At 50.8% G+C, this 27,712-nt stretch overlaps 9 protein-coding genes across 9 annotated transcripts, besides 2 other annotated features; 5 read left to right on the top strand and 4 right to left on the bottom strand.

Annotated features, from left to right (window-relative positions):
- Positions 1-27: 27 nt before the first annotated feature.
- Positions 28-99, bottom strand: a tRNA (tRNA-Met).
- A 361-nt stretch (positions 100-460) lies between these two features.
- Positions 461-2,900, bottom strand: PODANS_6_8950 (uncharacterized protein; the record flags this gene model as incomplete). The annotated part of the gene is made up of 3 exons (XM_003437256.1): positions 461-503; positions 561-1,350; positions 1,400-2,900. 3 exons carry the CDS (start codon positions 2,898-2,900, stop codon positions 461-463), a joined length of 2,334 nt encoding a protein of 777 aa, XP_003437304.1.
- Positions 2,901-3,627: 727 nt separating this feature from the next.
- Positions 3,628-5,191, top strand: PODANS_6_8940 (uncharacterized protein; the record flags this gene model as incomplete). The annotated part of the gene is made up of 5 exons (XM_003437255.1): positions 3,628-3,801; positions 3,864-3,895; positions 3,946-4,072; positions 4,129-4,633; positions 4,686-5,191. The coding sequence occupies 5 exons, from the start codon at positions 3,628-3,630 to the stop codon at positions 5,189-5,191; spliced, it is 1,344 nt and encodes a 447-aa protein (XP_003437303.1).
- Positions 5,192-5,627: 436 nt separating this feature from the next.
- PODANS_6_8930 (uncharacterized protein) lies at positions 5,628-7,284 on the top strand (the record flags this gene model as incomplete). The annotated part of the gene is made up of 2 exons (XM_003437254.1): positions 5,628-6,923; positions 7,018-7,284. 2 exons carry the CDS (start codon positions 5,628-5,630, stop codon positions 7,282-7,284), a joined length of 1,563 nt encoding a protein of 520 aa, XP_003437302.1.
- Positions 7,285-7,783: 499 nt separating this feature from the next.
- Positions 7,784-7,857, bottom strand: a tRNA (tRNA-Lys).
- Positions 7,858-8,601: 744 nt separating this feature from the next.
- PODANS_6_8920 (uncharacterized protein) lies at positions 8,602-8,948 on the bottom strand (the record flags this gene model as incomplete). Its single annotated transcript, XM_003437253.1, has 2 exons — positions 8,602-8,834; positions 8,906-8,948. 2 exons carry the CDS (start codon positions 8,946-8,948, stop codon positions 8,602-8,604), a joined length of 276 nt encoding a protein of 91 aa, XP_003437301.1.
- Positions 8,949-10,850: 1,902 nt separating this feature from the next.
- PODANS_6_8910 (uncharacterized protein) lies at positions 10,851-11,701 on the top strand (the record flags this gene model as incomplete). The annotated part of the gene is made up of 2 exons (XM_003437252.1): positions 10,851-11,167; positions 11,230-11,701. The coding sequence occupies 2 exons, from the start codon at positions 10,851-10,853 to the stop codon at positions 11,699-11,701; spliced, it is 789 nt and encodes a 262-aa protein (XP_003437300.1).
- Positions 11,702-13,495: 1,794 nt separating this feature from the next.
- PODANS_6_8900 (uncharacterized protein) lies at positions 13,496-14,219 on the top strand (the record flags this gene model as incomplete). The annotated part of the gene is made up of 2 exons (XM_003437251.1): positions 13,496-13,543; positions 13,590-14,219. 2 exons carry the CDS (start codon positions 13,496-13,498, stop codon positions 14,217-14,219), a joined length of 678 nt encoding a protein of 225 aa, XP_003437299.1.
- A 3,950-nt stretch (positions 14,220-18,169) lies between these two features.
- Positions 18,170-19,668, top strand: PODANS_6_8890 (uncharacterized protein; the record flags this gene model as incomplete). The annotated part of the gene is made up of 2 exons (XM_003437250.1): positions 18,170-18,622; positions 18,676-19,668. Coding segments are annotated over 2 exons (1,446 nt in total), but the record flags the coding sequence as incomplete, so codon positions are not given.
- Positions 19,669-22,430: 2,762 nt separating this feature from the next.
- On the bottom strand, positions 22,431-23,639 carry PODANS_6_8880 (uncharacterized protein; the record flags this gene model as incomplete). Its single annotated transcript, XM_003437249.1, has 1 exon — positions 22,431-23,639. The coding sequence occupies one exon, from the start codon at positions 23,637-23,639 to the stop codon at positions 22,431-22,433; it is 1,209 nt and encodes a 402-aa protein (XP_003437297.1).
- A 2,533-nt stretch (positions 23,640-26,172) lies between these two features.
- Positions 26,173-27,711, bottom strand: PODANS_6_8870 (uncharacterized protein; the record flags this gene model as incomplete). The annotated part of the gene is made up of 1 exon (XM_003437248.1): positions 26,173-27,711. A coding segment is annotated over one exon (1,539 nt), but the record flags the coding sequence as incomplete, so codon positions are not given.
- Between the last annotated feature and the right edge of the window lies 1 nt (position 27,712).

Below are 27,712 nucleotides of genomic sequence, written 5' to 3'. Positions count from 1 at the left end.
CAAAAAGTGCAAAAAAAGGGAACAAGCTAGCTGCGACTCGTTTCGATCGAGTGACCTCCGGGTTATGAGCCCGGCGCGCTTCCGCTGCGCCACGCAGCTTGTTGCTTGATGGAATTTTGTGGCGGATCTAGCCTACACAATACACTCACTGTTCACTCTTTTCCCCATCTCTACAGCTCTCTGTTGCATTACGACACCAAGTCACTCAAATAAACGGCAGACTGCTCAGTGTGTTTAAAAATTAATCAGTATCGGCCGGGCCTAGATATTACTACCGTACTTTCTGTCAGCCACCCACCCTGGCGTCTAACCACCAAATGCATAAATTGTGGGAATAAGTAACCTCCCCGTCTTATGCTCGCTAACAAGGAAAAGATGAGAATAATTGAAAAATAGGACGACTGAGTCCTCCTTCGTGTGACTGTAACGCTGAATTTCCTGAAAGTCCTCTACCCTCCAATCATGACGATAAAGCAAGGCAGGCATCAACCGCCAGCCCAACCCTGAGAACGATGTCAGTTTCACAGTAAAGCCTGGGTGGTGGGCTGGGAGATCCTTACCTTCCCTCCTTTTGGTAAACGACATCGCTGATGATATCTTTGTCAAGATCTGGAAACATGCCAGCCAGCGTCTCGACGATATTGGCATGTTCTGCTCGGTGTAGCCGCTGAGCCTCAGCTGTCTCGGCACTGGCTTGCCGAGCAGCTGCCTCCTCGGCAGACAGCCTTTGCCGACGGGCATCACCATCAGGTCTCTCTGGCATAGGCGTCCGAGCTGGCGAGGCAATGCTCGTACTGGGTTCCGAAGACGAGGGCTCGTCCGAGAAGATGCGGCCTATGGTACTGAGTGGTCTTTGAATCGTCCGGAGAAGGCCGGTGATGGCCGCCTTTTCATCATTCCCGCTGTATTCACCGCTATCACGGCCTTCGTTCGACGACATAGAACGACGTGGGGTATCTGGACGAAGAGACGCGTCCGTGTCAGCTGAAACACGACCCGCAGATGGTGCTTTCAATGCTGAAGACTTCTCAGACTGAGGCGGAGGAGGTGGTGGAGACTCGGCACGGTGCCTCTCGGCGATGGCAGACACAGCAGCCTCGACGTTTTGTTCGAATTCCTCGTCAGTAATAGTTAATGTCGTTCGGTCCATGTTCTCGATGAACTGAATAGCTCCCATCAACGAAGAAAGATAGTACCCGGCTTCGCCACCAAGCTTTTCTTGATTGCGGAACCTTAGGATGTACTGGACATTGGAAACAAGATGCTCGGGATTTGCGTGAAGGACAACGTAGATTAACATGGGCATAAACGAGTCAGCCGAGGAGTCGGATTTTGCGTGTTTAAGCAAGCCTGTGTGGTGTCAGCAAAGATCGAGACAATCTAGCACAAACAAACATACCGAATATGACTTTGCAGCAGTTCAATACACAAATGATCTTGTCCCTCGGCGCCCGGTACGACTTGATCTTCAACAACTCTTGCTGAGCGAGCTTCAAGAACCGCTTGCCACTTTCATTAACAGGTGGAATATCCAAGTGGTCTTCTCGTACCCAACTATAGATGTTGATCTTTTGAGCAAGAATCTCGTCACGCTCAACATCCTCCTGGTGCTGTCCCCGCCGTCCAGGGCCCATCGGGCGCTCCCCGCCACGTCTCCTTGGCTTCGCTCCTGGGATTGGCTGTGGCGGTGGAATCGCGGGCGAAAAGGTCTGGCTGTAAAGGCGGTTCATGACAAGTTTCTCCATGCCTTCGCGGGCATTGTCAAATTCGGCATCGGACACGTCGCGCCAGACCTCGCACTGGCCCATCTTGTTGGCGATAAATGTGAGGAAATCACTAATTATCTTGACCTGCTCATGTACCATCCATTGCCGTTTTCCAAACTCGGACAAGAAAGACTTTAAATATCTGGCAACAGGATCGGCTTTCTTATTGCGCAACTGTTCCAAGAATCGGTGGAAATCAAATGGCAACGTCGGTTCAGGTTCGGGCTCTGGGGGTGGAGGGCGATGGAGAGTACTCGGCGACATTGGCGAGTCCACGTTGCCTCGAAGATCATCCTGCGAACGCCCTGGACTGGCGGGGTACATTGAATCGTTCTTTGGCGGAACAGGCGGTCCAAAGTCTTCCTTGTCCTTCCCACGTGTGTCTGACGGTGACGACCCTGATATGCGTAGCCCCTGTATACCTTCTTGTAACTGCTGAGCAAGACTAGGAGTGAGAGGCTCCAAGCTTGATTTCCGTGGTGGGTGAGACATTGGGCTTCCAAGAAGAGGCGATGCCATCTCCAGCCGTGGACTCATGACCTCTTCTACCCCTGGACCCCCGCCTTCCTCGCTGAACTGTTCCATGATGCTCTGAATTTCTGATCTTGACCCGCTTTCTTGTTCATCTTCGCTGGTATATCGTTTCTCGTCGTAACCAACATCAGACCTAGTAGGTGATGGTTCTGAAGATCCATGTCTTGAGCGTGAAGTTGCTGCCGTCGAGGGTGCTCGGGAAGGAGGTTGAGAAGGGGCCGGCGTCGGCGGGGTAGGGTCTTTGTATGTCCGGGATTCGATGGTGAGATACTGGGTGGCAGTCGTGGTAGTTGGCGAAGTAGCCGGCTTTAGCGTAGCGATAGATGACATCAGGTCATTCGAATCGTCAAGAGACGACGACTGCTTTCCCTTGTCCTGCCTGAGAGTCGATGATTCCACCGTGCCGTCCCCAGTTTCTTGGGAGTCCTGATTACCCGAGTCTAGAAGGTCCTCTTCCACGGCAGCGCTTGCCGGGGCTGGGGTTGGAGGTTCATTCGATGCAGCGCCCTGATCAGCACTTTGACCGGCCGTTGGCAGGTCGCCTCTGGCTATCCCGTCATCTTGGGCATGGGAGCTCTCTCCTTGATTATGGGGAGACATGCAAGGGAGCCGTAAGGTCTTCGACGTGTAAGGCAGCGGTTCCAGTCGAGGTGTCAGTTTCGGGCGTTGAACTTCAGGAGCTAGGCGTCGGGCGCGCAAGGGGGGCTCAGGGACGAGGGTTGTCGTGATTGGGCAGCTAGTTATCACAGCGACGGGGTATTGGATGATAAACACGCATCTGTTGGACTTACTGGTTTACTGCGCGAACAGCTGTCACTGAATTGCTGGGTTGGCCTGGTGTTTTAGCGGGCCCCAACAGTCCCGTTCATGGTTACGCAGCGCAGAGGGTCACTAGGGACCTGACGGGATCCATGGTGGGGTTGCTTGCCGAGGAATTACCGCCCCACTTGGACCGTTCCACAGCTTCCTTGCTTCAAGTCCATGTCCTTGTTCCCGCTGTGTTATGCAGATGTCACTGCTGCCCTCTTTTAAGACCATGATTTTTTGGGGTATGAAATGGAGTCTCTCTCATGTCTTGGAGAGTTCATGAGTCAAATACCGAGGTTCTGGCTTTACCCTCGGTCAACTGTCATTCATGATCGTGTTGCTGCGGAGCTCAGTGCAGTTCCGGCTTGCTGCGGGGGATCTTCAGCCCCGCCAGTGGCACCAGTGCTGCCAGCACCAGGGATAATGGTCCTTATGGACCTTTCCATCGACCACACATTGTGGAAGTTGTCTTGTTTGCATTTCTCGACAAATCGAATCCCTCAGTTGTTCAATTCTCAAAATGAGCCGCATACTTGGCGTCCCCCGTGCTCTCCTGCAGCTCCGCGGAACGGGCCGGCGTTTCGGACCCGGCCCGGGAGCCTTCCGAACGTTCTCCGGCTCGGCAGCTTTGGGAGACGTCACTCTTCCACTCGAGGGATACCGTGTGTTGGATATGACCAGAGTTCTCGCCGGTGTAAGACTCCTCCAAGCTCAAGGCGTCAAAGCATGAGACTTATTCATATGTGTTTCTTGTAGCCCTACTGTACACAAATCCTGGGTGACCTCGGGTAAGTACTGCCCGCTTCCGAATTGGAAACCCGGACTAACACCAGTTGAGAGCAGAAGTCATCAAAATTGAGCATCCGGTCAGAGGCGATGACACCAGGGCTTGGGGACCTCCATATGCAAGCTACAAGTCTGGCTCAGCTCTTGAAGGGCCTGGGGAGTCTGCCTACTTTCTCGGGGTAGGTCTTTGGATCAGGATGCCGCTCAGGAGAATTGAAGGCTGATTTGTCTTTAGGTTAACCGCAACAAGAAGTCCCTGGCCCTGTCATTTCAAGACCCAGCCGGGATCGAAATCCTTCATAAGCTAGCTGCCAAGTGTGATATTCTCGTCGAGAATTACATACCAGGAGCGCTCAAGAAGTATGGACTGGACTTTGAAACCATCCACAAGATCAACCCAGCTCTTATCTATGCCTCCATCACAGGATATGGCCAAAACGGGCCTTACTCCAAGCGTGCCGGCTACGATGTGATGGTAGAAGCCGAATTTGGTCTGATGCATATCACTGGCGCCAGAGACGGCCCTCCAGTCAAGGTTGGTGTTGCAGTAACAGACCTGACAACAGGCCTGTACACAAGCAACAGCATTATGGCTGCACTGCTCGCCCGAGCCAAAACTGGAAAAGGCCAGCATATTGACGCTGCACTGAGTGACTGTCAGACTGCAACTTTGGCAAATATTGCCAGCAGCAGCTTAATCAGTGGGGAGAAGGATACCGGCCGATGGGGCACAGCTCATCGTAAGTTTTACATGTTCAAACCATTGTAGTATCTCCTTCTGACCTCTGCTAGCCTCTATTGTCCCTTACAAGTCTTTTGAGACAAAAGATGGTGATATCCTCTTTGGTGGTGGAAATGATCGTTTGTTCGGAATTCTTTGCGATGGCCTTGGTCGTCCAGAGTGGAAGGAAGATGAAAGGTATAAGATCAATGCTTCCAGGGTAGCACACCGGAATGAGCTAGAAGCCGAGATTGAGAAAATCACGGTAACAAAAACAACACAGGAGTGGCTTGATATCTTTGAGGGCAAGGGCATGCCTTATGCTGCTGTCAATGATGTCCTGACTACGTTAACCCATGAGCATACACAGGCAAGGAATATGGTGGTGGAAGTGGAACATGGGGATTGCGGTCCCATCAAGCTGGTCAACACACCGATCAAATACTCCCACAGTAAGCCGAGAGTACGAACACCACCACCGACTCTCGGACAAAATACCAATGAGATCTTGAGAGAGCATCTTGGTATGGATGACAACCAAATCCAAGCACTGCGAGAAAGTGGTGTGGTTAGATAGAGACGACATGAGCCACCCATTCATATAGTTTTCTCATAGATTTCTTTGAACAACTCGTGATGTCCGGCTTGTCAAATCAGGAGGCGTGTAAAAGTTCATGATGGCCTTGCGGGTTAGGGTAATGCACGTGACAGCCACGTGCCTCAGAAGAACGGACCACCAAGTTCCAGCACCGCGACTTCCATCATCAGACCATTCAGTGAATTATTCCAAGCATCTTGTTGCGACTCTGCTAACCGACACCTTCACAACGAAATAATCGGAATATCACCAAGAACACCTTCCAACACTGCAGACGATACAAGGGAGGCATCTGTCTTCAGTTATACATTTTATTTATGCACAACTTGTTTTCTGGGCTACTTTCGGCTTAAGGTCGCAACCCGACTCTTTCGACCAATCTCTAACAAAGCAGGTGTTACCACAGGTCATCATCATGTCTAGTTCAGAGAAGCCAAAAGAAGGGACTGTCGACGCGCCGAAAGATGCCCCCAAGACCACTCCATCCCGGGCGATTGGGTTGACACCGCGTGCTCCCAGCACCGGTCCCTCGGCAGCATACATCCCTCAGTTCTCAGCGGCTACTCAGATGATTCTCAAGCGACTGAAAGGAGAGCCTAGTAATCTCGGAGCGGCCCTTTCGCAGGCCTCTCGCTCACCGTCTATCACGGCGAGCATCCCCTCAGCCACATATGAGGATGTCAAGAGAAGACTGGTCATGAGCATGAACACATCATCCCAGATGTCCATGCAAATGCCTGCCACTGCACCACTCTCCATGAGAGCTCCCTCTGTGCCATTGCCAGCGCCCTCACTAGCTATCCCGCCATCCACCAAGAGCACCTCCGGCATGAGTGCCATCCGTAAAATCACCGCTGGCCTTACCGGCTCCTCCAAGAATACCCCTACCAAGTCCTCTACTGCCCCAAAGGTCCTCTCCTCCGATAGCAAAGTCAAGAAAGCCAAAGGCAAACCCAACAGTCGGGCCACCGGCCATAGTAACAAACATCGCCAGCGCCTCAAAGGCCAGTCAGCAGATAACAGCGGCATCTCCGACTCGGATTCAGAAGTAGAAACCCCTACCACCGCCAGCACCGGCAATGGCCCCTTCTCAGCCGGCGGTGGTGGTGACAGCACCCCAACCGCCACCATGACCAAATCCGGTAGGCAGGTTCAGAAGCCCGACGCCTACAACCCAGCAGCCATGGAAGCGGCCACCAAGAAACGAGTCCACTACGGCAAGCGGACCGCCGAGCAGGCTCTCTGCAAGAAGTGCAGCAGGATGCACTCCCCGAGCAGCAACCAGATTGTTTTCTGCGACGGGTGTGATGCGGGCTGGCATCAGTACTGTCACGACCCGTTCGTGTCAGATGACATCGTCAAGAACACGAGCAAGAACTGGTTCTGCTCGGAGTGTGCCGCCAAGAAGGAAAGACAGGGCAGTCATGCGAAGAAGCTGAAGCAAGAGCATGTTCACAGGGGGCCGCCAAAGAAGGAGAGCTGGGCTGGGAAGAGCGTCCAGCAGAAGAGAGCGTACTTGTCTACCTTGCCAGCACAGGAGCTTGTTGGTTTGTTGATGACGAGCTTGGAGCTTCATCCTGATTTGCCAATTTTCCCTAGTCCGGTGGTGGACACGGGGGTTGACGCGAGTGGTGCGCCGAGGGGGCTGTTTGCCGGGGGTACAACAGAAGGTTTGTTTACGAGGGCGAATGCTAATCCTACTGGGCAAGGGGTATGGTATCCTTTTTTTTCCTTTGTCAAGGTTCTTTGCTTTTACTCTCCTTGAGATGATATGTTCAGCTTGCTAACGAGGGTGTTGACAACAGATTAATTTTATGAGAAAGGTCCAGTCCAATGGGAGTGCGAGAGGTAGCCAGGATCGGACGGCTGGGCAGCAGGAGGAGGAGGACGAGGAAGATCCACTGACGTTATTGTGGCCGAAGCCGGGGAAGGGACTGTATGCTAGGCTTGGGGCTGATGTTCTGGATGAAGGGGGGCTTTTGGATGCGGAAGGGGAAGACTTTGAGGCGTTCAGCTCGATAGTATATGATGATCGCGGGAGGAAAGTGTTGGAGAATGGGATGAAGGTTTAAGGGTGGTTATGGGGTTGGAGCTTGACTGCCCAAAGGTCTCACGAACGGGCAAGGCAAGGCAACGCACAAAGGAAAGAAGAAGGCAGAGTGATGTGCATCATGGAAGAGGCCGGGTTAGATTCTGGCTTGGGCGCATCGCTTTTCTTCTACCTTAGCCATGCTTGGGATGGAGGCTCTACAAGCTTATATATGGGACCATGCGCGCCCGCGTGTGATAGTGACCATGTGAATAGCTAGTAGCGGATTTAGCCATTCTTCTGTTGTACCATACACTTGTAGCAATAAGTAAGTACCTACTACTGTATGTACTCCACAGCATGACTTTCTGGAGGTTGTACCCATTGCCATCAGCGTTTTGTTCCTGCATCACTCCACTGGACACCAACCTCGTCACGCAACACCAGAGATGGCTTCAGCCAAAAAAAAAAGACATGACCCATCAACAAAGCCAAAAGAAAGAAGATGACAGCAAAAGAGGAGACAATATCTCCATCAACAACGCCCATGGCGAGACTCGAACTCGCAACATTCAGATTAAAAGTCTGACGCGCTAACCAATTGCGCCACACGGGCTTCTTTGTGTTGGTGATTGTTTGTGCTTCGAATGTCAGCTCAAGTTGCTGGTAGCTGGCTGCGCCACCACAAAGACGTTGAGTTTCCCTTACATACACATATTCTTCTTCGGGAATGTCGCTGTCGGGTAGACGTCACGGTAGTGCCATTTATGGGATTCTTGCTGACGAGTCTACGAGATGTTGTCATGTGGGTTTCTAAAGCTAGGAGAAACAGCAGCATTTCACCGAATGTAGGTAAGTAGATGCCTTGCTATCTTTGTTTCCACTGAATGGATGATGGGTTCAATACTCAAGTATTCACCAACTGCACTTCCCCCTCCTCTTCTTTTTTCCCATTCGATGTTCCCTTCCTACCCATCAACCCAGTACTCCAACGCCTTACAATACCCTCGCCACTCTTATGTTCCCGTTGCCCCTTTGGCTGAAACACTGACATCATCCACTTGGCCAACCGACTGATACCACCCAACTTGAACGCAGAAGCGATATGCTTGTGAATATACTGTCTAGTTGAGTGTCCGCGGATAACTTCACTCTGGCAAACCACTTTTTCCGTGCTAAAGTCATCGCCCCGGGAGTCACCTCGCTTTATCAGAGCGGGGGAGATGGTCAACGTGACGCGGTTTGCGTGGGATTTGGCGGTACGGTGGCGTCCTGCCATGGTGGTGTCGTCAAAGGTTATCCCGTGGTGTGGTGGGCGGTCATGACGATGGGCAGGATAGGCGCAGTACCACTAGACTGTTTAGAGGGCGAGACTGGCCTGGAGGGAGATGGCATCTCGGAAGATTGTTTCAAGCTCCTTATCATCGCTGGTAAAGGTTGCTGGATGTAAGAATGCTTCGAGTTCTTTGCGCAGTTGGACAACCGCGAAAACAGCCTCTTGGCTGCTGGGCGAAAGGGGGACAAGAAGCTGTGAGGAATACTGCTTCAAGCTTGCAATTATATCCGTGTTTGATAGCAGTCTTGCCTTCGAGGCTACAGAACTCGAAGGTCAGTGGCTCGTTGTGACAAAAAACAAGACCTCAAAGCTGGACATAGGGACTTACTTAGATCTTTGAACTCGTGAGTGGGCTCCCCACCCCAAAGCATTCCCACAGGATGCGGCTTTATTGGGAGAAGAGAGTCAACAAGAACGTGACAGACAGCTGCTTAAAGAAGAAGAGCAGGGTTGCTGGCTTTGCCGAGAGAATGGGTTGCTTTCTGTATTGCTTTGGAGGTTTCGTGGGAGTTGTTGGTGATGAAACAACACCGGAATCTGGTCTCAATTCGCCACGTGACTCCTCGCCGCTTTATCCAAACTAAATCAGTCGGAGCTCAGGACCGGCTTATCTTCGGCTCCGGTCCGCTCACTCAGCTCATGGTTTGCTCAGGGTTTGCTTAGGGTCTGCTCACCTTGTTTAGGGTCTACTTACCTAGCTCAGGATTTGCTCAGGGTCTACTTACCTTACTCAGGAGCTACTCAAGGTATACTCACCCTACTCAGGAATTACTTAGAGCTTACTTATTCTACTTAAGGATTACTTAGGGATTTCTTATCTTATATAGGGATTACTTAAGGTATACTTACCTTATTTACTACGTAACGTTAGTAAATTAGGTACTCTCTGTCACGGCTTGACACTTGGTGGGGCGCGGGGCGCACCACGGACCAATCAGAACAGGATCAATAGGATCGAGGATCGATCCAGGAGAGTCAACCCCAAAAGGGACAGTATCGATAGGATCGATGGTCGAGTCTATCGATCCAGGACAGTGCCAGGCTTGGCACTGGGTCTATATATACGGAGGAACTGGCTGGTGTAGATAGACAGTTCCGCAGTATGCAATACAAGTCACAATCGTGGTATCTTAGCTGTTGTGATTGAGACATCTTGTTGTGCACTGTTTAGCTGCACCGAACCAATTGTCAGAAGTTACCTTCAACCAGTATCCCTTTCAGAGGTTCTGTACAGGGGTTCATCACACACAATCTGCGATCCCCTTAACTATCTCTAGCGACACGCATTTGCGCTCCAGGATACCCTCCGATTCAAGCTTAGCCGTATTGGGTTCTGCAATTTGCGTGCAGCTTATGTCCCGCATAACCGATTAAACACTGAAATCGTGTAAACTATCATGGTGGACGTCTCTACTGGGTCATTTTAAGTGCTAACTCCTAACACATATCTGCTTCAACACCACGCCTAGGCATCGCCAAGACCACGGCACAAAATTTATCGAAGTCAAGGCCCGGAGCGTTGGTTGCTTATTGCTTCTCTTAGCTGAAATTGTAGAAAGGGAATGACCAAAGAATTTGTCAGTGGGGACATCCTTGGAAGAAGTTCCCACCAAATTGGGAGCTTGCCACCAGCACTCCCATGCGGAAATTTGATATGTTGCGTGTTTCTTCTGTTGCTTAGCTCCTTTTATGATTATCATTCTGCATCTTCCTTGCTCCTTTCCTCCGTCAAGCCAACAGCGTCTCCCCTCCAAAATAATTCCGACCATAACGCCGTCAAGCATGATGGTGTTTCCAAACCAGACTCATAAGCGTGGTCTATCATTTCCAAATGAAGGGAATCCGCCCAAGCGACGTTAGATACATTAGCCTCCTGTTGAGCCTACTGCTGGCACGTCGCCCGCCGGCAGCCAGCAACTTATTGAACCTTCTTTTCCGAAGCCAATGGCAGGCCAGTTCGAAGACTTTCTAGTAAGTGTGCCGAATTCGACTGTAACGCCAGTTGACAATTACCAGGTTTACGGGCAGCTGTGGAACGGCGGCGATGAGCTTGACCGCAGTGAACACGAGCCAGACGACGATGCAGACTCCGCTATTGGCTCGTCTGTAAGTATTCTCTTTCCCCTGTCGACTGCAATACTAACAGCAGAGAACAGTTCTACGACGACGAGTTAGTGACTCTAAACGACATCGACACCGTCGAGGAAAATTTCCCCAAGTATTACGATCCACGCAGATATCCGTGGCCTCATGACGATCAGGAGAAGAAGCGTATGGAGGTTCTACATGAGCTGTGCTGGTTAGCACATGATAATCGAATAGCGCTCTGTCCCGAGGAGAAGTATCGCAACGTTCTCGACCTTGGTACCGGTGATGGTACATGGGCGATAGAGTTTGCTGACATGCACGAGGAGGCAACCGTTATTGGTGTTGATATGCACCGCTTTCAGCCAACTTTCGTGCCTCCAAACTGTGAGTTCCAAATTGATAACCTTGAAGAGGATTGGACATGGAGCGGTTGTTTCGACTTTATACATGCGCGGATGTTGTCCGGGTGCTTTAAGAAACCGAGACACATCGTAAGCAGCGCGTACAAGTATGTTACCTTAGAATCCCAAGGTTATATAAATGCTAATGGAGTTTGTATGGTAGACAGCTGACACCAGGCGGTTATTTCGAGGTTACCGACATACTCTACACCCCAAAGTCCGATGATGGAACACTTGTTTCCAATTCACCCCTCCGCACATGGGCAAATCAACTTGCTAGCGCGGCCAGGGAGATAGGCCGCCCTCTTATTGGAGACGCTTCTGAGTATCTGGATATGCTCAGCGAAGCGGGCTTTGTGGATATCCATGTGGTTGTTAAAAACTTGCCCACCAACTCCTGGCCGAATGACAAGACACTGAAGGAAATCGGGAAAATCAGTTCACTCGCCCTTGAGCTTGAGACGATTTCTATGGCTCTCTTTACGCACGGCCTGGGTTGGGACCCCGAAGCAGTCATTGCCACATGCGCTCATGTCCGTGAAGAATTTAAGTCGCCGGATGTTCATGCATATTTCCCTTTAATTATTGTCTACGGGAGGAAGCCATGTCGGCCGGGTAGCGTAGAAGAAAGATGATGGGGAATGAGGCTTCTCCTCTTCTCTCCCTTTAGATCCCACGGAAGGATCTTGTCCGTCGAAGAGAAAGCCCGACGACGGAATGTTGGGTTCCGGCATACCGCCGAAGAGACGGAGAAGAAGTCTGAAAGGGAGGGGTTTGAGGTTGAAGTAGTGAATACGGTATGGCCGACTTCTGAACACCCAGCCACGCCAGGCCGGCACGTTATTTCAAGGTATGCCGGATTAAGAATAGCCTTGTTCCGTACGCGGTGCATTTGAAGCGGCCTCCTTGAGCGGCCGCTCCAGATGCAGTCGGTGTGATTGAGCCTATGCAAAGTGATCGATCATTCGGGCGCCTCGCATAGAGCTTCGTCTTTAATCCAACTGTCCCACCGGTACCGAGTCATGTACGAGACTGTTTTCAGACAGTGTGTCGGCAGTGTTGAGTCCCGTGTGACACATCACCACCAGGAACAAGAGGAACTGTCGAGGACTTTATCTGTCTTCCTCACCCTTCAAGGATAGCAGCCAGTCCCCGTTCGTCTCCTTGCTCCTCCAATTCTCTCTTGCATCTTACAGCTTGCCCACTCAAATTGGCCACTACTGTAGAGCAGCTGATTGATATTTTCCATGCGACCAAGCCTGCGTTTTCTGAGGATCTTCGCCCTAGTCTCAGTCAGAAGTCCTGGACCCATGCATTCCAGACAATAAATCGGCGAGTTGTCTACAGGCCAACGAAGGCAAGCATCGATGAGTTTTTAGGCCCTGACCTCGACAGGCTCTATCGCGGGCCCTCGGAGGTTGACAATGTTGGTCTCCAGAACCCAGCATATCCTCTGAATGTGGCTGCCCAACCGATCTTGAACGAAGGGGACGTAGAATGTGATTTTCACCAGCATTTTGAACCTGCCTCTCGTCTAGCTTTCACTGGTCAGCCATTCATGTGGCCAAGATCCCAAGCAGGGCCGACCGGACCAACCAACACGAATGTCACGGTCGACTACCAATTGACCTGGCCAGGACCAAGCCACCTACTTGAAAGAGCGGCGATGATAGGAGAACTGAAGCAGCCCGCTGTTATCATCCCCGAAGAATGGACTACGAATCGGAACCCATCAACTACAACGCAAAGACTCCAAAGAGAGATGAGGGGGTAAGTGACAGGTCTTCATTGGTTTATTTCTTAAGGCTTATCGGAGAGAAAGATACGCATATCATTACCAGTGCCTCAAGTCTTCGTCTTCGATTCGGTACACCTCCTCCTTTGGCAATTCCGAGCCCAGAACAGAGACCAGATTCGAAACGAAGCGTGCCATGTCGATTGCTGCGTCATACCCCGGTACTACATTTCCGAAGATCAATGCACGATCCAGTATGCACTCTACCGATTGGCTTGGAGAGGTTGGGCGCGTCTTTCGGCAACGTTGGCAGGCCAGAATTCTACGCGAATGCCACTCGCCGTTGCTCTTGACGGAATACCTCGCGCATACGAGTGGTGGTCAGGAACGCCGCTGTGGGAAACGGCTCATGGTCGTTACGAATTTGTTCACCCAAATGGGTGGAAACGCCAGTTTGTCAGACAGGGGACTGACGGATATTGGATTTGGGTGGATGATGGCGGTAACTACTCGAATGGGGTGCTGGTGTGTGACACTGGAAACTGTTTGCAGTAGTGTCGGCTACTTGCAGGAGGCTGGCGGGGGTCTGCGTCAGATTTCACGAAACATTTTTAGTTCCTAACCCTCTCAAAATTTCCTTCAAACCAGGTCGCAGGTTTCTCACCATTTAAATTGCCAAACCAGTTTTCTCACTATGGATGGAGATGGCGAGCCACTACTACAAAATGCCGAGCCTCCTTTGGTAAGCTAGCTAGCGTAGGCCTTACGATCGGTGCTAACACTGTTAGGAATTTCGTCTCGGCAGCCGGCTTGTCGTTGCTAAGAAAGCCAAGTTGCTAGATCCGCGCAGGACTGTGTACCGCTTGGACCTTAAACCACCACCTTTGCTCATCGCGCTGATTCAACCCGTCGTTTCTCTTTGCCCCTGGATAAAGGCGCGTTGGCCTGAGTGGTTTTTACCACCGACAGTGATCCTCAAGAAGCGAAAAGCCGACTGGGAAGAGGAGTTCGAAAAAGAGAAGCAGGTTTATAACGTCTTGAAGCTGATTCAAGGGAACATCATTCCGCATTTCTATGGCGAAGCGGTGTATGATGGATCCCCGACATTGATTTTGTCATTCATCGACGGGAAGACCCTATTCGAGCTTCGGCACGATCTCTCCGAAGACGACTTGCGACAGGGCCTTGAGAAGGCTCTCGCTGCTCTGACATCATACGGAGTCGAGTATACCGATATGAAACTCGACAACTTTTTCATGGTAGATGGCGGGCGAGTGATGGTTATCGACCTTGAGCAGGTGGAGCTCGATACCACAAAGGTCTGGGAGGAAAGCGTCAACCGTGCCAATGTTCAAGGTTTCATGGACATATTGAATATAAGGCGCAAATTGGCAGCTCATTCTATCATGGGAGCATAATTGTGGATCCGGACAGAGATCTCTTGCTGTGGTTGATTGGAGAAAGCGGAGGAAGCGGAGGAAGCGGAGGAAGTTTTGTTTTCGGAAATAAGCAGAGTGTTTTCCTTTTTACTTCCACATTGACTCGCAAACTGCTTCCAGACTGGATGAAGTGGCTCTCAAATTAACCATGTTGTACGTGCTCGCCATGATGGAATGTTGTTGGGTGACCGCTGTGGGGCCTTGCACCCCGAGTCGACCGACCAGAATCAACGCATTACACGACGTACCGAAGAGGGCACGCCGGCGATACCAAGGAGCCGAGGGATATTTTATAGAATCTTTGTGTTTTCAACAAACCAAACTTGGGTGTAAAAGCAACCTGCTAGCGGTTTCCTTTGTGCTTGTTTCCGATTCTGGTGCCCTTGGAGAAAGTACGTAACTCGATAAGCTTGAACTCCCGATCTTCCACGATGATCTGCTAAAAGGAAAAACTCTCCCAACCCTGCGCCGTATCCATAGCCGTCGCCAGAGTATCTCTAGACGGTGAGGTTGTTGGGTTGATATATGATAGAAGGGAGGGAGAAACCCAATTCGCATAGAACAAACCTCCGCCTAACTGCTCGTCCGCTCTCGGCGTTCCCAAATCGTAGTCCATTCCCGGGGGTATCTGCCCGCCCATCATCATTGTTGTATTCTCCATCTTACAGGACCCTTGCGATAGACGGGCTTGGTTGGTGATAACGCGGGCTACACAGCGGCGCTGTTGCTGGACAAAGACCACAAGCCCTCGTCTGATTTAAGTGTGCCATCTTTCAAACCTGAGACTCTAGAATGCAGTTCGACAGGGCCTAGAAAGTTGTCGATGGATCCCATGGTTCCCTCGTGAAAGGTTACATGTCGCGGATGCAGCATGCGATAGCCGTCGGCCCAAGCCTTACGGCTTACACTAGGTTGCGGGTTTAAGGTTAAGGAAGGCGTATCGTAGAAGGCATGAATCAGACTTCCTACAGTGGAGCTCATCTTGAGACCATGCCGCTGCTAGACTGCGGTGGAAGAGGTCTTTTCACCAGACCGCCATCAGACTACAAAGATGTACATGTGGTCGAGTCGCGTGGTTTCGTTGCCATTGACTGGGGGAATTAAACACAACGCAGAATGTCCGATACGCGCACAGTGGCGGAAGCTAACATTGACAAACTTAATGTGACCTCCATTGGGTTTGTAGTCTTGTTCTCCGTCCCGGACTGCACATTCCGCGTCCATGATGTGTCTCAATTTGACAGCGTCCCCAAGAGTCTTAACCAAGTTCCCAACCAAGGAAGTAACGAACGTAACATCGCTATTACGATCGTGGACAGTAGTTAAGCAAACAAATGGTGTCGACCCTTCTTCCCAACTTCTGTTTCAAGCCAATCCCCAGATTGTCCTTTGTCTTCTCTTCTCAGAAAGATGAAGAGCTTGGGTCAAAACTCAAACCAGTAACCTTGTCTTTACCCTATCCCTCAAGCTATCTTTCTCCTCTAGCGTAGGGTCATTCTGCCTTATCTCCCGGAGCAAATCACTAAACTCAAGAAAACACCCCAGTCGAGTGACCTAAAGACCGTTTCCATAGGCGCCGTCTTATATATAGTGGGTACTTGTCGTCGGTATTAATCCAAGGGCTTTACTACGCCGCCGGCGTTAAAGACCTTGCCGGAGCCTCTGGTTAGTTTATAGCGGAAGGGAGAGCCTAATACCTTTAAGCTCCTATCATGGTGGGCGAGTAGAGGAGGAAGCTTATGATTGTCTGAGCTTTCTTAGGAAATAAATATTGTATAGGAGACCATGAGCTGATAGGGAAGAGAGCTGAGCTGTCCTTGAGAACTAAGGAGTGATAAGAGGTTATAAGCGGTTGGTATTGGAAAGGAGAGCCTAAGGCCGTATAATCTTGGTTATTGCGGCGTGGTTTCTGATGTGTATCGATGGAAATGCAGTTCTGTAGGTTCAAACTTGCATTCATCGCACCGAGACTTTTTGGCTGACTCATTGTATAGTATTTGCTTTTGAGCGCCTCTGTAAATGCGAATGGACTTTGGTAAGTGTAATTTTGGTATCTTGAGCCGTTTACCTGCGGTGTGCAGATGCATTATATATTATAGAGCTGCAGATTAAGGAGCTATGATATTGGGCCCCGGGACGGAATAGAACCCGTACTTAGCAGTACTTGCGGTAGTCGGACATGCGCTAAGATTATTGCGGAAAGCCCGGTACCGCAGGATCATCCTCGCAACGAGCAACAAAACGGACGTGTTGACACTGAAGAATCCACGCCAGCAGTCAGGACAGCAATATATCTACGAAGCGTACGACGCTATGACAGCTGTCCGGGACGCTGGGAATACGATCTCGGTTGTCTGGATTCCAAAGAGCGCCCAAAACGAAATCCTGTCGCTGTGGGCGTCGGCGGGGCATTCGTGGGTTTATCATCGGAAGGTTGACTTGACCGATCACCGGGCGCGGTTTGCTTGTGTAACTGTGACAACTCCCCACCGAGGATGGACAAGACGGTCAAGCCTATGTGTCGTTTCCGATGTCCAATGAGGGCTCTGGAATATGGAGACTGGCAGAAATTGGTTGATGATGAGGGGATGGTGACCCGAATTAGGCTCAAGAACGTTATGCTGTCGATGATCTTTGATGGTGAGCTCAGGTGTATGTTGAGGACTGGAGATGATCATGCGGAGTTTGAGCTGGAAATGGAGGCTGTTGTAGAGTCGGAGATGGAGGATGGATTTGAGGGACGCTGCCGGATTGGATTCCTCTAGAGGGGATGTTTTTTTCATTTCTTTGCACCGCTTTCTTGCGGATTTCGTTTGTATGAGGGCGTGGCAGTCTTTGAGAGTTAAAGTTCGGTTGTTGGTAGAAGTTTTGTCATTTCTTCAAGTGCGCAGGGAGAAACTTTTGGATGTTGAGAACATCATTGTGGGATCTAATAGAGTAATTGCAATGTTTACTTGCTCCATTCCGGGTTGTCTGCAAGGCACCTAGTGCTTTCTTATAGTGTTGAAGAAAGCATCTTGCCCCTGATCAGTTGCCACAGTAACGGTTTTCTTCTCAAAATCAACAAACCTTGGCATACTCCACTCTCTGTAGGAAAGGGGTACCAAAGGGCTGGTTCACGCCAAGATAAATGAACGTTCTAATGGCCGGAGCGAAAGGTCCGAACCTCGTTGACGTCTTCTTCCGGTGACGTTTGCAAGCATGGAGTTTCTGATGAACATCCAAGATAATCAATGCCGGTCTCTTCGCTGGCACTATTGCCGTAAACCCCGCCGATAACAGCTGCATGGGTCTTGAACCCCACGATGCTATCTCTAATCAACAGTATAACCGTGACTAACTGAAGGTCCAGCAAAACTATTCGATCCTGTCTTCATATCCGCCAATCACACACGCAGTGTCGTCATCAGCCAAGCTTTCCCAACCATCAATTAGCTGGCTCTTATCTGGCAGTACCCGGCATCTTTGCCAGCCACCCCCGCGATATGGTCCAAGATTCGACATTCAACCAGCAAGACTGCATCCCGGGAACCCGGATCCGAGCACGGTGGTGTGGATGAGGTAACGTCCCGCTGAGGAAATGCCGTGATACTGATGAGGGCACTGCTATATAAGATGGACCACGACATCTGAATCGGACAGAAGAAAGACATTCTCATCCTCATTCTCAACATCCTAGAGGAGGAACTGGCATCATGACAAGACTTGCAAGACTTCTCATTGCTGCCTCTGCGGCCTGGCTGGGGTTTGCAGGTATCGGGAACTGCTCGACAGGTATTGTTTAACTGACCTCAAGTTAAAAGAATGTCTAGCTGACCAATGCCACAGTCAAGGGCGTCCCTTTCCCCAGCCTCACCGAGGTCACCATCGATGACCTGGAGGAAGGACTCTCAAGAGGTCTCTTCACCAGTGTCGACCTGGTCAAGGCCTACTTGGCACGCATTGAACAGGTCAACCCTCTGTTACGAGCCGTCAATGAGGTGAACCCAGATGCCCTCGACATTGCCGCTGAGCTGGATGCTATGCGTGCCAACGGGACCACTCTCGGTCCACTTCATGGCATTCCCATTCTGATCAAGGACAACATTGCCACAGCGGACAAGATGAACAACACTGCTGGCTCCTTTGCACTGGTGGGCGCGAAGGTTCCTCATGACAGTACCATGGCGGTGAAGCTGCGTGCGGCTGGCGCCATTATCCTCGGCAAGGCCAACCTCAGTCAATGGGCCAACTACAGGAGTAGTAACTCGTCCAGTGGTTGGTCAGCGTATGGTGGTCAGGCAACCGGGGCTTACTATCCCAACGAAGACCCCGGCGGTAGTTCCAGCGGCAGTGGCGTTGCTGCATCCATTGGTCTTTGTCTTGCGACCCTTGGTACAGAGGTCTGTAACAACAGCAATCTCACAACATGATCCTGAAACTGACACCCATCCAGACCTCCGGATCAATCATCTCCCCATCCCAGAAAGGATCTCTAGTCGGCATCAAGCCCACCGTCGGCCTCACCTCCCGCTACCTCGTCATCCCCATTTCCTCCCACCAAGACACCATCGGCCCCATGGCCCGCACCGTCAAAGACGCCGCCATCATCCTCCAAGCCATCGCCGGCCACGACCCCAGAGATAACTACACATCCACCATCCCCTGGGAGGACTCCAAGATCCCGGATTACGTCTCCGCCCTCAGCGCCAGCTCCCTCTCGGGGGCAAGAATCGGCATCCCTTACAACACCCTCAACCCCAACGCCAGCACGGTAGAGATGACCGCCTTCTGGTCCGCCATCGACACAATGAAATCCGCCGGTGCCACCATCGTCGGCGCAAACTTCACTGTCCCCTCCCCTAACACAACCTCCATCGTCCTCGGCGCAGACTTTGTCTCTGACCTCGCAGTGTATCTTGATTCTCTATCGCACAACCCTTACAACCTCCACACCCTAGAAGACATCCGCAACTTCACCCAAAACTCCAGCCTGGAGTTCTTCCCCGACAGGGACACCGCCCGTTGGGACGGCGCGCTCGAGCTCGGGTACAACAACTCTGACATTCGCTTCTGGGAGGAATACCAGCGCAACCTCTATTGGGGTGGCGAGGGCGGTCTTTTGGGAGCGATTGAGCGAAATGATCTTGACGCGGTGGTGTTACCCACCAGTCAGGCTGCTGCCAAGGCGGCGATTCAGGGGGCACCGATTGTGACGTTGCCGTTGGGGTATTACCCTGCCACATGGAACGTTACGAGGAACGCGAGGGGGTTGGTGCAGCAGGGGCCTAATATTCCTTTTGGGATCAGCTTTTTGGGCGGCATGTTTGAGGAGGAGAAGTTGCTGGCTTTGGCGTATGCGTTTGAGCAAAGGACTTTGGTGAGGAAGAAGGGGCCGAGGCCGGTGATTGTGCCGAATTTGGAGTTAGGGGATTTTGTGGGGTTTTGAAAAAGGGGGGGGGGGTTGAGGAGATAGAATAGATGAATGGGAGTGATATGTTGAAGATCAGGATATGACTGTTGATGAAAGTTGTAGTGCACTATCTGAGGAAAGAGAGAACTTTGGTTAAGTAACCAGGTACCTATCTACCCAAGTTTTATGCTCAGCCTCAACGCCTTCATTCCTTACAACGTGTAGTTTGCCATCCGATCACGATCAAGGTCACACTGGGATCATGTGACTCTGTTGGGGCGAGGCCGTCAAAATAAGCCTCATTGACCATGTCCTTATAGTTGCTTTCTTGGTCCAGCCATAAAGCCTCAGCTGTGTCACGATCAAGCAAGCTCCATCCATAAGTACGGTAATGTCTAGTACGGAAATAGTCCGCGGCATCAGAACGGACTATTATGTTGCAGTAATGGTCCGCGTTATCATAAGTGACTATTGCGTCGTGGAAAATTGGCACGGGGTAGCGCCTTTTTTGCGATAAACCTCCGGTATCGTGAAGAAACTGTTGGCGTAGCATAACCACGCATGATTTGGTTGCTGAGCTGCGTCCTGATTCATTGCTGATCTAGACTGTAAGTCGATTTCAGAGGAGGGGCGGGTGGTGGCTGCTGGTAACTTAACGCCAACAACCTCCTGCAGGATGGTCGCTACATGTCGGGAGTCTCTGAACACCGGCTTAAACACTTAACACTGGCGGCTCCGTTCACATTTATACTTGCGAAGGCTGGCCAATATCTGCATATTCATGTCAGTAGGTATAACGCATCAAAATCCTGTCCGAAATGAACTTACGATGGGATCGTAGTATGTTCGTGGCGTTTCCTGCTGGCCGATTTCAGGGTCGAGGGGCAATGTGACGAGCGTTCCAAGACCATCCCACGAGCTTGGTTCATTCACCATGCGGGCGATGGTATACATTTTCTTCATTCACCATATGGGAGATAGTCGCCATTTCTTCAACTCTCCAGTGATGCATTCCCCAAACAAACAGGCGCAAGGCCAGTCGGAACTGAGGTATAGGTTCATGAATGAGCATAGCAACCAGAAGGGAATCGAGACCTTTCGGTGCGCGAAAGTGGTGGTCTGACGGGGCCGGTAGCTTCGCTCGCCCTCAAGAATGCCCGGTCCCACCGCTGGTATAACCCCTTCATGACCAGAACTTGATCCTTTGGTTTTTTGTGGCGAACAAGTTTCCCTCAGTCGGATTGTTCTTGAAGATCTGGTATTTCAGGCAATCGAACCCAGGCTGGTACTTCGCATTGACGGCGTGTTATGTATATTTGTTCAGTGGTGAATGGGGGAGTCACTCTCTCCGCAACACGAGCTTGATACGCTAGAAACCCCTCAATGAACTTGGTCGATTGTTGGTTCCAACGGCAGAGATCAGACAAGAAACGAAGTCTGCGAAGTTGATCCTCTTTGGTCGTGGGCTCGAGCCGGCTGAGTACGTCATCTAAGCCCATGACAGGGGAGGGCTGAAGCAAATCGGCGATGACATCAAACTTGTGCTTCCGAGAGGGAAAGAGCTCGAGATATTTTTGGAACTCCCGGTATTGTCTATCGCTTGAATAAATGTGTTCGGAGACCTCTGGGTATGTTAATGTGCAGGAATGTAATCATCGAACTCACGGCGACTCTCGTCATCTTCTGAGAAAAGCCCATCCCAGAATACGCGTCCCTGTGGATCCTCTTCAAGAGGTGCTTTACGTTCTAATTCGGCAAGCCGGGCAAGTTTGATGGCGGCAACGAGAGCTGCAGGTGCATCCCTGAATCGTCTTCTGACTCGGACTACCATGTAGGAGAGCAAACACTCGTGTAAGGCTCTACAGGAGCAGCTCAAGCTTGTGATACTGATTGTCAATGTCGAGTTCGTCAAGGATTCCACATAGTAGCGCGGTGATGTTGACACAGGAGAGCAAATTGGGCGCCATCACTGTGAGGCGTTTGTGTGTCAGATTCGACGACACGCAATGAGAGATCGATTGTCAAGTAGGAGGGTTGAATGTCAAATTCCGAGAGTTCCTTTTTTGCTTGGAAAAGTGTGCGCGTGGGGAACTCAAAGAAAAGAAAATCAAAACGCCAACGGCTATTGCCGATAAGGTAGATTGTGGCGTTTCACTAGGGTTTAAACTTCTCGTGTTAGTCGATGGTTGAGTTGATGGCTTTTACGCTTTTGCCGCCTTTGTCACATGTTGACTCCGCAGCTTGGTTGCCCTCATTTACCATCATGAAGGTTGGTGACGTTATCAATAGTGAGCACCCACTCACCTCCTTATGTAATTTCTGTGCGCTGCAACAAAAACAGTATCGTACGTGGATCAAGATAGATCTCAAGTGCATTATCCACTCGCTCAATCAAGCTCCTGATCAAACCCTCAGATGACACTTCATATTCCCGATACACGAAATCACGGCCTGTCCAAAATATATGATACATGGTAGCCCTTGGTACTCTTTATAGTCATTATTCTTGTTTGTATAGTGTGAATACCTAAGCTTGCCTAGATATACACTGCATTGGTGTCACCATACAACCCGATTGTTCGAAACCATACCAGGCGCTCATGGTTTAAAGTTATATGCGACTGTCCATGATGTACCTTCTGTCTCTCTAAGCTTTCACAACACAAGACATCGGCCTTCATAGCTGAGAACTCGGATCTCCACGAGTTCACCCTGCCATAGCGTACAACATCGCGTAAATCCAGGCACACAAGACCACGGCCCCTGGCAGACTCAACCTCTATGCTTATGGGACCGTTTTACAACATGGCCCAAGTAATTATTAGTCGATCGATGGAGAAACCATCATCATGCACCCCGTCAAACACATTATTGAAAGGCCCACGAGTACGGAGCCAAGACGTAGGCTCGCGGTACAACAGGTAGGCAATGATCAACTGATCCTGGATCCCTGTGACTGATGCTAGTTCCGAGACGCTCCTGCACAACACTTGGCCATGTAGAAAATCATTCCATGGCCAGTCGCGAACACGGATGCTTTTGAAGACCAAGACGACGAAAGCAGCCAGAACCCAGCAATATGTGGTGATGTTGAAGGGATCTACTTCAGGAATCCTGTCGCCAACTGTGATGCCGATTGATATTCCACCAATAACCAAGGAGGCACTAAGGGCAACAACAGCTGATACGTACAACCTGCATTGAACCATGACACCCTTCTCCTCCAAGACCCACCTCTTCATCTCGTGGTTGGCTGAATCGAGCGCTGACTGGTTTCTCTTGACAACCTCTAGGTGACTCTTTTCTGACTTGCCAAATAAAAATGGCGTTCGAAATGGCTTCGGGGGTCGGGAAGTAGCCAAGTCGAACGCAAAGCTGCTTGCACGACCAATCTTGCCCACGGCTTTGCCGCTCACCAAGCCGTTTCGGGTGATGGGTGAATTAGAAAGCGACCGAGACTCTTCAGGCCCACGCGAGTACTGTAATTTCCGGTACTCTTCCGTGTCGAGACAGTAAAATGCAAAGTATTTCGGATGGGGCTGTAGCTCGATTGTCTGGCTGGCGCTGCCCTTGAGAAATAAATCACGCTCTGCTATACCGCGCAGGAGTCTGTTCAAGCTGTCCGCCACTGACGGAAGAGTAAAGACCCATGGGATGATCACGGCAATGACGTTACTCATTGACCCGAGATCGAGTCTTTTGCGACGCTGATTTCCTTCGGGAGACTCTTGTTGTTCGGCGTTCTTGTTAAGAATACTCCACGATACATGCGTCCCTACGGAGGCTTCGCGAGGGTCCGGCGGTGAAAAGCGTTGCCCCCGGGCAAAGGCAGAGCCTATTCGGCCAGCCATCCTTTTGGACTTGATATGGCCAAGGGTGAGGTTAAGTTGATGAAATGCGTGACCAGCACAGCTGATCATGGTGGGATCTGAGCTTCCTTCATAGTTTTGGTCCTGGTCCTGGCAGATAAGCGTCTGGAAGTGTTCCAAACCTGTCTCGTAGACCATGCTGCTAATTTCATATGTCGTCAATGAAGTTGTTCGTAGTTTGTGATATCCCGTTCATTTGTGGAGGAGAAGATTCCAAAGATCCAGTATTCCCCGTCGGAACTGTGAACATCGTCCAAAGTATTCTTCTCGTAAAAGGGCCCTCTTGGATCTTGGTGCTGTGGGCTGGTCTTCGTTGCAAGTAAAGTCCAATGAAACACGAACTCTCCTAACAACCACGATGCTAGCAAGCCTCTCCAGATGGCCCTGCTCTGCCGTGAGACATTCTCCGTCGTACTCAACAATATCGAGTGATTGGAGTAAGGCTGTTGAGAGTTTGACGAAAGTCTCGTAGGAGGAGACGGAGTCCACCGCTAATTTGTCGGATCCTTTGAACTCTAGCGGCTTAGGGTACAACATGATGGAGGCCAGCCTGGAAACTTGTTTTGCGACAAGTAGCTCTTGAATCTCTTGGCTTGTTCCGCCGGACTGACTGAAATCATCGAACACCGGGAGATTCTTTTCTTCGAGACCTGGAGCAATGTCCGGCAGGTGGAAGCGTTTGTGGATGTTGACTTGATTGAAAATCTCACTTTCGGTAATGACCCAGTTTTCTGAAGATGGTTGTGACGAACTCTTGCTTCAAATTGACAGCTTTGGTGTGTACGGAGACCTGGGTTCGTTGCTCACACCATCCCACGGAATCGCAGTGGTGAGGTTCTTGGGCCTTTTGGACACGGCAGGTAGGGAAATTTGGAGGTTGTCAAACATCGGGAGCTCCATTGTTGTGAAAGGAAAGGCCGACCAGCAGCGAACTGGATGAGGGCAAGAAATATTCGCAAGTAAAGACTTGAACTGATACAATGCCAGAATCGCTTTAAGTATTCATTTTGTCACTTTGAAGTATACCTTTTTGCTCAGAGGATAATCGGCTGCGGAACTGGTGCTCTTCCATGATAGCCGCGGGCCAGTAAAAAGCACCTGGCCCGCACTCAGGAGTCAATGTTTGGCATTAGGGCCGGTAAGGTAAGGTATGTGCTTCCATCTTCAGAATCCTGAGCAGAGATTGTGTCTGCCTGTAGCCTCCATGATTACAAAAATACAGAGAGGGAAACAACCAATGGCTTAGAATCAGAGTGCTCACCAACGCTCTGCCGTGGCAATTATAATAAGCTTTCAGACCTCCGAACGGACCTCCGATTTAACCTGGAGATCCGTATAGCTAGCGCCCGGAGTTTCAGAGACTTAGCGTACGGCAACGGAGAAGAGATTGGGGGAGGAATACGGAGCCGAAGATCTATAAGAGGCTTGCTCTTAGGACTGTTCACTGTGATATTTTCCTACCTGATAAGTCAATTCAATATACTGGTTCACCACATCTTTTAGTGCCTCACAAGCCTGTATTACTGTGATCACCTTATATATTGTAAGGCGCCGTCCCTGTGATTGATCTTCCTTTAGTGCCTAGCCACTGTCGTAGGCTGCAGATAAAGCCTCCTTCATTTTGAGTACACTGCGCCAATCACTAGTCCCCAGCGCAGGCCCACATCATACAGGCCTGCAAGATACCTATTTCAACAGTAACGCTCGAATTCGGTTAAGTAATGATTTTCGTAGCCGTCGAAGATTAATAACCGGTATTTACCTTTTATCTGGGGCGCCGTATAATAATCGAAGTACTTAATCTAATCTAGGCTTACCGTATTAATAGTCTGGCTATTATCGGTAATTGCGATACGCTAGTCGGCCGGGAGGTTATACTTAGTATATTAGTTGGCGAGGTAATACTACGCAGCTAAGATAATAAAGGGAGGAATAACTTAGCCGACAGTATTAACTCCTTAGATTCCCGTTGCCTATTCACAGTTACTAAGCTAGACTAGCTTTACCTTACTACGGCTATCCGAAGTTGTAACTACTATACCTGCAAAGATAATACCTATTATAAACCCAGTCTCGTTAAAGTTATAAATATCGTCGGCCACGATACTATACTGGTTTGGAGTGCGGCCAGAGGCCTGAGGGTATGAGTGAGGAAGTGAGGCTCTCAGAAAATTCAGGGGGGTTCAGGGGTCATGTATAAAAGCGGTCTGCTTCGGACATTCTATTTTAGACAGGACATCGACTTTTATTTTCTTCGTATTTTGCGTCTCGAACGCGTGCAAGCAATTCTGGCCCTCTGATCAGGCCAATCCGGTGCTTATTATATGGCCTGCGAGCCCATAATGTCTTTTCTTCGTCTTACGTGAAGTGCGGCCTGCGAGCGAGCCACTGTCACGCAGGTGTGGTTATTCAGAGACCTACTGAGGGTATATTTGTGGTGTTGTGGTTGTTTTGTATGTTTTCTCACCATTTCAGTAGGGTTGTTAGTAGGCTGGCTTGAAGTCGGTTCTTTAAGTGTTTAGTTCACGGGCGGCCAAGAGTCAGATGAGGATCGAAGAACATTCACGAAGCAGTTAATGTATAGTTAGGATAAAATTGTCTTTGCCCCTACGACCCGAGTAAAGACAGAGAAGTATGAAAGAAAAAAATAGATTAATGACTTCCACTAACATTATACTCTAGCTTCATCGCAATCTGCAGCTTTCAATATGTAGGCGAGCCACTGCTGCGACGCGAGCCGGTCGGGGTGCTCTTGGGTGAGGGTTTTGGCTTTAATGGCGACGACCTGCTCGAGTAGCTCTACGGCCTCTTGGACTTGGCCGTTAGCTTGGTAGGCTATTGCTAGTGTGTGCTGCGACGCGAGCCGGGAGGGGTGCTCTTGAGTGAGGGTTTTGGCTTTAATGGCGACGACCTGCTCGAGTAGCTCTACGGCCTCTTGGACTTGGCCGTTGGCTTGGTAGGCTCTTGCGAGTTCGTGCTGTGACGCGAGCCGGTCGGGGTGCTCTTGAGTGAGGGTTTTGGCTTTAATGGCGACGACCTGCTCGAGTAGCTCTACGGCCTCTTGGACTTGGCCGTTAGCTTGGTAGGCTATTGCTAGTGTGTGCTGCGACGCGAGCCGGGAGGGGTGCTCTTGGGTGAGGGTTTTGGCTTGAATAGCGACGACCTGCTCGAGTAGCTCTACGGCCTCTTGGACTTGGCCGTTAGCTTGGTAGGCTCTTGCGAGTTCGTGCTGTGACGCGAGCCGGTCGGGGTGCTCTTGAGTGAGGGTTTTGGCTTGAATAGCGACGACCTGCTCGAGTAGCTCTACGGCCTCTTGGACTTGGCCGTTAGCTTGGTAGGCTCTTGCGAGTTCGTGCTGTGACGCGAGCCGGTCGGGGTGCTCTTGAGTGAGGGTTTTGGCTTTAATGGCGACGACCTGCTCGAGTAGCTCTACGGCCTCTTGGACTTGGCCGTTGGCTTGGTAGGCTCTTGCGAGTTCGTGCTGTGACGCGAGCCGGTCGGGGTGCTCTTGAGTGAGGGTTTTGGCTTCAATGGCGACGACCTGCTCGAGTAGCTCTATGGCCTCTTGGACTTGGCCGTTAGCTTGGTAGGCTATTGCTAGTGTGTGCTGCGACGCGAGCCGGGAGGGGTGCTCTTGGGTGAGGGTTTTGGCTTGAATAGCGACGACCTGCTCGAGTAGCTCTACGGCCTCTTGGACTTGGCCGTTGGCTTGGTAGGCTCTTGCGAGTTCGTGCTGTGACGCGAGCCGGGAGGGGTGCTCTTGAGTGAGGGTTTTGGCTCTAATGGCGACGACCTGCTCGAGTAGCTCTACGGCCTCTTGGACTTGGCCGTTGGCTTGGTAGGCTCTTGCGAGTTCGTGCTGTGACGCGAGCCGGTCGGGGTGCTCTTGAGTGAGGGTTTTGGCTTGAATAGCGACGACCTGCTCGAGTAGCTCTATGGCCTCTTGGACTTGGCCGTTAGCTTGGTAGGCTATTGCTAGTGTGTGCTGCGACGCGAGCCGGGAGGGGTGCTCTTGGGTGAGGGTTTTGGCTTGAATAGCGACGACCTGCTCGAGTAGCTCTATGGCCTCTTGGACTTGGCCGTTAGCTTGGTAGGCTATTGCTAGTGTGTGCTGTGACGCGAGCCGGGAGGGGTGCTCTTGAGTGAGGGTTTTGGCTTTAATGGCGACGACCTGCTCGAGTAGCTCTACGGCCTCTTGGACTTGGCCGTTG

Source organism: Podospora anserina, chromosome 6, assembly GCF_000226545.1.
Source record: "Podospora anserina S mat+ genomic DNA chromosome 6, supercontig 4".
NCBI lineage: Eukaryota > Fungi > Ascomycota > Sordariomycetes > Sordariales > Podosporaceae > Podospora > Podospora anserina.
Note: the sequence above shows the minus strand (reverse complement) of the source record. Positions and strands in the feature narration are given on the sequence as shown.